The sequence below is a fragment of the Salvelinus alpinus genome, chromosome 11 (assembly GCF_045679555.1).
Source record: "Salvelinus alpinus chromosome 11, SLU_Salpinus.1, whole genome shotgun sequence".
Lineage (NCBI taxonomy): Eukaryota > Metazoa > Chordata > Actinopteri > Salmoniformes > Salmonidae > Salvelinus > Salvelinus alpinus.
The window spans coordinates 63,429,272-63,439,768 of record NC_092096.1 but is presented as its reverse complement, the minus strand read 5'-3'; the positions used below and the strand labels follow the sequence as shown (position 1 = coordinate 63,439,768).

The following is a 10,497-nucleotide window of genomic DNA, read 5'->3' as shown; positions in this document are numbered from 1 at the left end:
CAAATAAATCATTATTTATTCTGCGGTTATTCTGCAGTTGTTCTATTGCTATTATTTCTGTCAGCAATGAAATGTACAGTACATGTTAATAGTATCTTCTGATTATAATTATTGTCTTTATCTATTATCTTCCAAAATGTAAGTAGGTTTATCTAGCTGTCCGATAACACATTCTGATTGAATGTCTTGTCCTGCACTTTGTAAAATCCCAGGGTGCATTGAGTGAATGTTGGAAAAAGATCTTGAATCCTTTCTAAACATAGAAGTGTGAAGCAAAGAGGACTCTGTCCACAAAATAGGTGACGTGAACTAGCAAAGAGTTGAGTCCTCATTCAAAGCCAGAGGCAGAGTGAATACAAAGAGAACAGAGTTATGTTTCTCTTAATACCACAGTTCACTTTAAACAGGACTGAGATCAGTTATTTTAAACAGGACTGAGATCAGTTATTTTAAACAGGACTGAGATCAGTTACTTTAAACAGGACTGAGATCAGTTATTTTAAACAGGACTGAGATCAGTTATTTTAAACAGGACTGAGATCAGTTATTTTAAACAGGACTGAGATCAGTTATTTTAAACAGGACTGAGATCAGTTATTTTAAACAGGACTGAGATCAGTTATTTTAAACAGGACTGAGATCAGTTCTTTTAAACAGGACTGAGATCAGTTCTTTTAAACAGGACTGAGATCAGTTCTTTTAAACAGGACTGAGATCAGTTATTTTAAATAGGACTGAGATCAGTTATTTTAAACAGGACTGAGATCAGTTATTTTAAACAGGACTGAGATCAGTTATTTAAACAGGACCATATGTGAAAACACCTCACAGAAATTAGGGCTCATAAATGTTACAATTTGTTAATGACTTTAGCAATATTGTATTTAACTTCTGCTAAATAAATGGTTTATACATAAATTCCTATACATAAGAGATATAACTGAAAAATTACTATAAGGTGGTCAATACACACGGTGACAATACATATAATAATTTTGGTGACCAAATGGACCCAATACGGACAGCTGATCCAAAGTGTCAGCTTATTTCAGGAACAGTGAAGGCTGTCCTCAACAGATATGAGCTGTCCACACTGGGACACACTGGGACACACTGGGACACACTGGGACACACTGGGCCACACTGGGATACACTGGGATACACTGGGATACACTGGGACACACTGGGACACACTGGGACACACTGGGACACACTGGGACACACTGGGACACACTGGGACACACTGGGACACACTGGCATACACTGGGACACACTTGGACAATGTCTTGGGGGTAATATGGAGCCGATTAGCAAGAACGTATCGGCCCAATGTGGGCATGTTTGCTGGGACACACACACAGTAAACTGACCTGAGATTAGCAGGGTGAGATACAACAACGTTTCCATCACTGTGAAATTCAAAGGATATATGATTAAAATGAATGCACTTCAAGGTTGCAACACTTTACCAATGCAAACTGTCTTTCTCCTTCTGTACTAATATGATGTGACAGGACACGTGAAGATAATGCTCCCCACATAGAGGGTTATCACCTGTTCAGAGACAGGAACAATCAGGGATTGTTAGGTTAGGTTTCTAAAGTATTGGAAATAGGTTTTGGTGAAAAACCTCAACATAACGTCTCCAGAGAGCCAACAAGGGTTAGAACACATGGTTGATTATTCTACACTGGAACCTTTAAATGGGGAATAAGTAAAGTGTTAAATTAAAGTCAAGAAACAGGTTCCCCTGAACAGGATTCCCACAATTTGAGTTTGTGTTCAAAGAATTTTGGAAATGTACCATTTCATCTAAAATTGGCACCAACTTTTAAAATATTTATATTTAAATACATTTCACGACAATATAGTTGCTAGATTTCCAACATGATCATGCAATCCAAAATGGCCCTACCTGTTGTTTGAAGGTAACTCTCTCTCTCTCCGCGTCTCTCCGGATTTGTCCTATAAACCTTACACTGTTCCTAATTTCTTTGAATGTGTTATTTATATATAAAAACAACTGTGACGTGACATTCATCCCACTGGATAAGGGGTTGGACAGAACCAGAGAAGGAAACAGCTAGAGAGGCGGTACAGAATATTTGCATGTGATGATGCTCTTGATCCAGAGGAGATAACCCAGTCCTCTAGACAGACATATTGCCCAGAAATTGTCTCATTGCTCAGAAAAGGACCCAACTCCACACGTCCAAAAATGAAGGTTTGTGTGGTTTCAAGTATAGTTCAGGTCAGTGAGGCCTGAATTGAGAGTGACACTCTCAGGTAAAGCCACTTCACTAGAAGAGGGCTGGAGGTACACCACAGAGACAGGCAGTAACCCAGCTGCCCTGGTCTCAGCTCTCACTCCCTGAAAATGAGATTAACCAATAGCACCTGGGTATAAATATATATGTTCTCAAGGTGGTTATTTTTGTTTTGCTTTGGTAAAAAGGAATAAAGCCCTACATTAAAACTTCTTGTCAATATGGGGGCGCTGTTTTCACTTTGTAAAAAAATCGTGCCCAAATTAAACTGCCTCGTACTCTATTCTAGATCGTACAATATGCATATTATTATTACTATTGGATAGAAAACACTCTCAAGTTTCTAAAACCGTTTGAATTATATCTGTGAGTAAAACAGAACTCATTTTGCAGCAAACTTCCTGACAGGAATTGAAAAATCTGAAATCAAGGCTCTGCTCCAGGGCCTTCCTATTCATTTGCTTGAAATCTATGGATATACATGCACTTCATACGCCTTCCACTAGATGTTAACAGGCAGTGGGAGGTGGAATGGGGTGTCTAGCTTGATCTGAGGTTGAACAAGAGCTCTTGGAATGACGTGACCACTATTTCCTTTGTCTACCAAGGCACGGGAAGGACATCAGCATTGGCTTCTGAAAAGCGTTCGGTATAGACGGCTAATATCTCCGGCTTTGATTTTATTTGATACATGTGATAATATCATCGTAAAGTATGTTTTTTCAATATAGTTTTCTCAGATTATTCAACGTTTATCGGGAGTTTTGGAGTTTTCCGTTCTCTGCGTTAGGTGAAGATGGACATCTTCGCACCACTTGGCTAGCTAATGTTGCTAATTCGACAGGAGAAGAGGACATTCTAAAACCAAACAACGATTTATTCTGGACAAAGGACTCCTTGTACAAGATTCTGATGGAAGCTCAGCAAAAGTAAGAACCATTTATGATGTTATTTCGTATTTCTGTGGAAAATGTTTAGTCGTATTTTCCTTCCTTTTTGCGGGCGCTGTCTCGCTATAACGTAAGCTGTTTGTTATGGTAAAGTTATTTTTAAAAATCTAACATGGCGATTGCATTAAGAACTAGTGTATCTTTCATTTGCTGTCCAACATGTATTTTTTAGTAAAGTTTATGATGAGTTCTTTGATTAGATTATGTGACTGTCCAAAATATCTCCGGAGATTCTGGTGAATCGATGCTACATATTCACAATGTATAACCACGGTTTTCAGCTCAAAATATGCACATTTTCGAACAAAACATAAGTGTATTGTATAACCTGATGTTATAGGACTGTCATCTGATGAAGTTGATCAAGGTTAGTGATAAATTTTATATCTTTTGCTGTTTTTTTGCGATCGCTACCTTTGCAGCGAATGAATGCGGTTGTGTGTTCTCTGCCCACTCTCTCTCCTCTGTCACTGAGTTCTCTGCCCTCTCTCTCCTCTGTCACTGAGTTCTCTGCCCACTCTCTCTCCTCTGTCACTGAGTTCTCTGCCCCCTCTCTCTCCTCTGTCACTGAGTTCTCTGCCCACTCTCTCTCCTCTGTCACTGAGTTCTCTGCCCACTCTCTCTCCTCTGTCACTGTGTTCTCTTCCCACTCTCTCTCCTCTGTCACTGAGTTCTCTGCCCCCTCTCTCTCCTATGTCACTGAGTTCTCTGCCCTCTCTCTCTCCTCTGTCACTGATTTCTCTGCCCACTCTCTCTCCTCTGTCACTGAGTTCCCTGCCCACTCTCTCTCCTCTGTCACTGAGTTCTCTGCCCCCTCTCTCTCCTCTGTCACTGAGTTCTCTGCCCACTCTCTCTCCTCTGTCACTGAGTTCTCTGCCAACTCTCTCTCCTCTGTCACTGAGTTCTCTGCCAACTCTCTCTCCTCTGTCACTGAGTTATCTGCCCACTCTCTCTCCTCTGTCACTGAGTTCTATGCCCACTCTCTCTCCTCTGTCACTGAGTTCTCTGCACACTCTCTCCTCTGTCACTGAGTTCTCTGCCCACTCTCTCTCCTCTGTCACTGAGTTCTCTGCCCACTCTCTCTCCTCTGTCACTGAGTTCTCTGCCCACTCTCTCCTCTGTCACTGAGTTCTCTGCCCACTCTCTCCTCTGTCACTGAGTTCTCTGCACACTCTCTCTCCTCTGTCACTGAGTTCTCTGCCCACTCTCTCCTCTGTCACTGAGTTCTCTGCACACTCTCTCTCCTCTGTCACTGAGTTCTCTGCACACTCTCTCTCCTCTGTCACTGAGTTCTCTGCCCACTCTCTCCTCTGTCACTGAGTTCTCTGCACACTCTCTCTCCTCTGTCACTTAGTTCTCTGCCCTCTCTCTCCTCTGTTACTGAGTTCTCTGCCCTCTCTCTCCTCTGTCATTACTCTCTCATATAAAGCCTTTTCCACAGAGGGTTCTACATGGAACCCAAAATGGTTCTACCAGGGCAAAAAGTGATTTACCTGGAACCAGGAAGTGTTCTTCAAAGGGTTCTCCTATGGAGACAGCCGAACAACCCTTGTGTAATGTTTTTTCTGAATGTAGGATCAACTCCCCCCTGTCCAAGTCATTTAATTCATTATGATCTGATAGGCCAAGGTGACAGGTCCACCTTGTGCTGGGGACAATAAAAGGCCACTCTAAAATGTGCAGTTTTGTTTTCCCGATCATGTGAAATTCATTGACTAGGGCTTAACTTATTTATTTCAATTGACTGATTTCCTCATATGAACTGTAACTGAGTAAAATCAGTGAAATATTATATTTTTGTTCAGACTATTATAGACTAAAGTATAAAATAGAATATTTCCATTGTTTAACTTTTATCCAAAAGTGACAGTGGTCAAGCATACATTTTCCACATTGACGTCCTCAGGGGAAACAAACTAACAATCCTGGCATTGAAAGCACCATGTTCTACAAACTGAGCCACACAGAACCACAACACACATGAGTTGTCAAGAGGCCACAAACAGATCTGAGACCAGGTTAGTTACTGATGTCACATCATTGTGTGTTCCAGGAAATATCCTGGGTCTGGCTTGATGTGGTAAAGTTCCCCTCTGTCTGGTTTGAGGAAGTTATGTAAAACGTAACTAAAGCTCTGTCCAGCAGGACATGGTTCTAACTGGTACCAGTGTACCAGAGTCCTGAAGAGAGGACTTGATTACACATTATGTCTAGCTGTCTTTATCATTAAGGTAAAATGTGTCAAATAAACATGAAAATAATATTAAGTTAAAACTTGAAGAATCACAACTCTAGACCTACACTGTCAATCTGCAACAAGTATTTATTTGATCATCAGAAAAGACATCTTCATTAACCAATTAAAAACATGCTGAGACTGCATTTACTATGCAGTATATAAACTATGGTCTAAATACATGTTCAATTAAAGAAAGTTACATTCCAATTAGATAAACACATTGATACTTACAGTGCTGTGAAAAAGTATTTGTCCCCTTTCTGATTTTCTCTATTTTTGCAAAATGTAATACTGAATGTTATTAGATCTTCAACCAAAACCTAATATTAGACAAAGTGACCCTGAGTTTACAAATAACAAAACATATTTATACTTATCTATTTAATTAACAATGTTATTTAACACCCAATTCCCCTGTGTGAAAAAGTAATTGTCCCCTTTACACTCAATAACTGGTTGTTCCACCTTTAGCTCTAATGACTGCAACCAAACGCTTCCTGTAGTTGTTGATCAGTCTCTCACATTGCTGTGGAGGAATTGTGGCCCACTCTTCCATGCAGAACTGCTTTAACTCAGCAAAGCATCCTCAAACCATCACACTACCACCACCATGCTTGACTGTTAGTATGATGTTTTTACTGTAGAATGCAGTGTTTGGTTTTCATCAGACATAATGTGACCCATCTAGTCCAAAAAGTTGACTAAAGTTAGCCAAAATGCACTTGGAAGCACATGGAGGATCATCCAGACTCTGGTGATCATCCAGACATTGATCCAAAACACACAATCAAGTCTACATGAAAATGGTTAAAAAGCAACACATTTGAAGTATTGGAATGAACTAGTTAAAATCCAGACCTAATGATCCCATTTGAGATGTTGTGGCAGGACTTGAAACGACCAGTTCATGATTGAAAACCAACAAATGTCGCTGAGTTTACTTTTTAACACATGAACATTGGGTGTTACATATCTTTGTTATGAAATAAATTAAATAAGTATGTAATTGTTGTGTTATTTGTTCACTCAGGTTCTCTTCATCTAATATTCTGTTTTCTTTGAAGATCAGATAACATTCAGTATCAAAAATATGTAAAAGTAGAGAAAATTAGAAAGGAGGCAAATACTTTTTCACAGCACTGTATATCAACATAACTACAGCTAACTCATTTACAGACATGATGTGTGAAAAGTCTATCTTGAGAACACACCCTGTAATAAAACAACCAAGTCAAGAATATTATCGAGGAAAACATGTCATGATCAAACAATATTAATGTTTATAATTAAACAATTTACTTAATAAAACACATTTAATTAGGTTGAGAAAATACATCGCAGTACAGATAATTATTCTAACTAAAAAATAGAAATGAAAGGAGAACATTTGACATAACTAGAGTTCTCTCTTTGTCATCATCCTCTTCTTCATCTTCTCCTCCTCTTCTTTCTTGGGAGACCCCTCTTCCTCCTTGTGGAAGACCTTCCCATCAGGCTGCTTTTTCCATGTCACTTTGATGTCTGCAGGTAACCCCTGCTCCTTCAGCTTGTTCCTTATCTGGAGAAACACAAAGACACACAGAGACCCACACTTTTATACCATCTACTGCATCTTGTCTATACCGGTCGGTCATGGCCCATCCATATATTAATATGTACATATTCTTATTCCATCCCTTTAATTAGATTTGTGTGTATTAGCTAGTTGTTGTGTAATTGTTAGATTAGTTGTTAGATATTGTTGCACTGTCAGAACTAGAAGCACAAGCATTTCACACACTCACAATAACATCTGCTAACCATGTGTTTGTGAAAAATGAGATTTGATTTGATTTTAATATTTCACTTTGTATTAGTCAGTCTGAAGATCTACAACTACCATTCCTTCCTGCTATACTGAGACGTTCTTCACTTCAAACCTTTGTCTCTATGAGGAGATGAGGCTTATATTTGACATATTTCACACATGTACAAGTGTGTTTTAATATACATGTGTGAATTGGAAATGTGTTTTTGGATATCCCACTCTCCCTGAGACACCCTTTGAGAGCGGGGTCACAGCCAGGGTAGAAGGTCGTCCACAACAGACTAGGACCCAGACCAGAGAGGAGGTCATCTTCAAACAGACTAGGACCCAGACCAGAGAGGAGGACATCCACAACAGACTAGGACCCAGACCAGAGAGGAGGACATCCACAACAGACTAGGACCCAGACCAGAGAGGAGGACATCCACAACAGACTAGGACCCAGACCAGAGAGGAGGTCATCCACAACAGACTAGGACCCAGACCAGAGAGGTCATTTTCAAACAGACTAGAACCCAGACCAGAGAGGAGGACATCCACAACAGACTAGGACCCAGACCAGAGAGGAGGTCATCCACAACAGACTAGGACCCAGACCAGAGAGGTCATCTTCAAACAGACTAGAACCCAGACCAGAGAGGAGGACATCCACAACAGACTAGGACCCAGACCAGAGAGGAGGTCATCCACAACAGACTAGGACCCAGACCAGAGAGGAGGACATCCACAACAGACTAGGACCCAGACCAGAGAGGAGGACATCCACAACAGACTAGGAACCAGACCAGAGAGGAGGTCATCCACAACAGACTAGGACTCAGACCAGAGAGGAGGTCATCCACAACAGACTAGGACCCAGACCAGAGAGGAGGTCATCCACAACAGACTAGGACCCAGACCAGAGAGGAGGACATCCACAACAGACTAGGAACCAGACCAGAGAGGAGGTCATCCACAACAGACTAGGACCCAGACCAGAGAGGAGGTCATCCACAACAGACTAGGACCCAGACCAGAGAGGAGGTCATCCACAACAGACTAGGACCCAGACCAGAGAAGAGGTCTGTACAGTTGGTATCATTACAGAGTTGGTTCTTCATGAACAGGGTGAAACTCACCTCTTGTAAGATGGAGTCCTGAACAGCAGAATCACTGAATTTCAGATTTTGATCCTTTGGGGTCACTTTCATTCTCACCACCTGTCTCTTCAGTTGGGGTTTCTCAGGGGTCTCCACAGCTGGGCCTACAAGATAATAAAATCCCACAATGACAGTAGTGAATCATGGGGCAACTTTAGAGTTCTCCTGTCATCATAATATCAGGTAGATCAGGTGGAGAATATGGTAACTTACCATAGCAGATGAAAGAAGTGTTGTAGTGACAGAGATAATTTATCCATTTAGTTTTATCAGAATAATAAGGATAAGAAGACATCATAATGCAGTTGAAACTCTGATCTGTTAAAAGCCATTCTGGCTTCCAGTTTCTGAATGAGCAGTCACTCTTGTCTGACCATCTCCAGGAGTCTTGAAACAGACCGATCCACACAGGAAGTCCCCTCAGTGATATCTTCTTCTCTATCTCTGTGTTCTCAGTCTGGTTCCTCACACTGACCAGGTCTGTGTGATGCTGTCTGCAGTAACTCTGAGCATCTATCCAGGTCTTGTTCTCCTGAATTAAGACGTATGTTAGGTTGGTGTCTTGTTTTCCTGCAAAAGTCAAATGTAATAATCAATACAAATATCCAGTGAAATATCATCTACTGATCATCTATAGTACATGTTGTCATTGATTTGATAACAGATCAATAACTGATTAACAACTTAAAGCTATCATGAGTCTATGTTTCAACTCAATGGCAGCTCCAGCACTTAGAACAGGCTTCATCATTAGTATGTAAACACTCACCATCATAACAGATGAAGTGATGCTGGTCATCACAGGAGGTGTTGTGCCACAGACCAGCTGTACTCATTAAAGCACAGTTACCATTTTGGGGTGTCCCAGTGTCCCAGTTTCTGAACTCAGTCTCCCCCTCTCTGTAGAAACGTCTGTCTGCCAGAGACCAGTGCCACTTCATGGAGTCTCCCTTCTTCAGTCCAATCCAGTACCAGTAATTATAACTACTGTCACTGGTAATCAGCCTGTTCAGGTCCTCCATGTCATCTACTGTAGCCAGATCAGTGTATTTCTCTCTGCAGTAACTCTGGGCATCAGTCCAGGTCATAGAGGTGCTAATGAAATGATACTGACGAAGACATGAGGAAGGTGTGTAGAATCCTTTGAACAGAAAAATGATTCATGAGGTACATTTTCTCCATCACCTTCTCAACCCCAACCATATTATCTATGGATCTGTTAACATACAGTACACACACACACACACACACACACACACACACACACACACACACACACACACACACACACACACACACACACACACACACACACACACACACACACACACACACACACACACACACACACACACACACACACACACACACACAGCACACATGACCACACTTTTCCTGTGTGGGTGTTCATTGGGCCTTTGTTGGGTTGGTGAGGGATCTTTGAGGGGCGGTAGACTTCCTTGGGTGTACAATTTTCAAATAAATCATTATTTATTCTGCGGTTATTCTGCAGTTGTTCTATTGCTATTATTTCTGTCAGCAATGAAATGTACAGTACATGTTAATAGTATCTTCTGATTATAATTATTATGTCTTTATCTATTATCTTCCAAAATGTAAGTAGGTTTTTCTAGATGTCCAATAACTCATTCTGATTGAATGTCTTGTCCTGCACTTTGTAAAATCCCAGGATGCATTGAGTGAATGTTGGAAAAAAATCTTGATTCCTTTCTAAACATAGAAGTGTGAAGCAAAGAGGACTCTGTCCACAAAATAGGTGAAGTGAACTAGCAAAGAGTTCAGTCCTCATTCAAAGCCAGAGGCAGAGTGAATACAAAGAGAACAGAGTTATGTTTCTCTTAATACCACAGTTCACTTTAAACAGGACTGAGATCAGTTACTTTAAACAGGACTGAGATCAGTTATTTTAAACAGGACTGAGATCAGTTATTTTAAACAGGACTGAGATCAGTTACTTTAAACAGGACTGAGATCAGTTACTTTAAACAGGACTGAGATCAGTTATTTTAAACAGGACTGAGATCAGTTACTTTAAACAGGACTGAGATCAGTTATTTTAAACAGGACTGAGATC

General features: G+C 40.7%; 1 protein-coding gene across 1 annotated transcript; it reads right to left on the bottom strand.

The window, feature by feature from the left end:
• Positions 1-6,843: 6,843 nt before the first annotated feature.
• Positions 6,844-9,539, bottom strand: LOC139533440 (macrophage mannose receptor 1-like). The gene is made up of 4 exons (XM_071331466.1): positions 9,172-9,539; positions 8,616-8,972; positions 8,382-8,506; positions 6,844-7,014 (listed from the first exon to the last, which is right to left on the bottom strand). Exons 1-4 carry the CDS (start codon positions 9,488-9,490, stop codon positions 6,853-6,855), a joined length of 963 nt encoding a protein of 320 aa, XP_071187567.1. The 5' UTR covers positions 9,491-9,539; the 3' UTR covers positions 6,844-6,852.
• Between the last annotated feature and the right edge of the window lie 958 nt (positions 9,540-10,497).

Bases quoted from the DNA above. Each gene is read 5' to 3' on its own strand.
- LOC139533440 (XM_071331466.1), bottom strand. From the start codon at position 9,490: ATGACCTGGACTGATGCCCAGAGTTACTGCAGAGAGAAATACACTGAT. The intron at 8,973-9,171 runs GTGAGTGTTTAC...TGACTTTTGCAG, and splicing joins TCACTTCATCTGTTATGATG to GAAAACAAGACACCAACCTA. The intron at 8,507-8,615 runs GTAAGTTACCAT...ATTATCTTGTAG, and splicing joins CACTTCTTTCATCTGCTATG to GCCCAGCTGTGGAGACCCCT.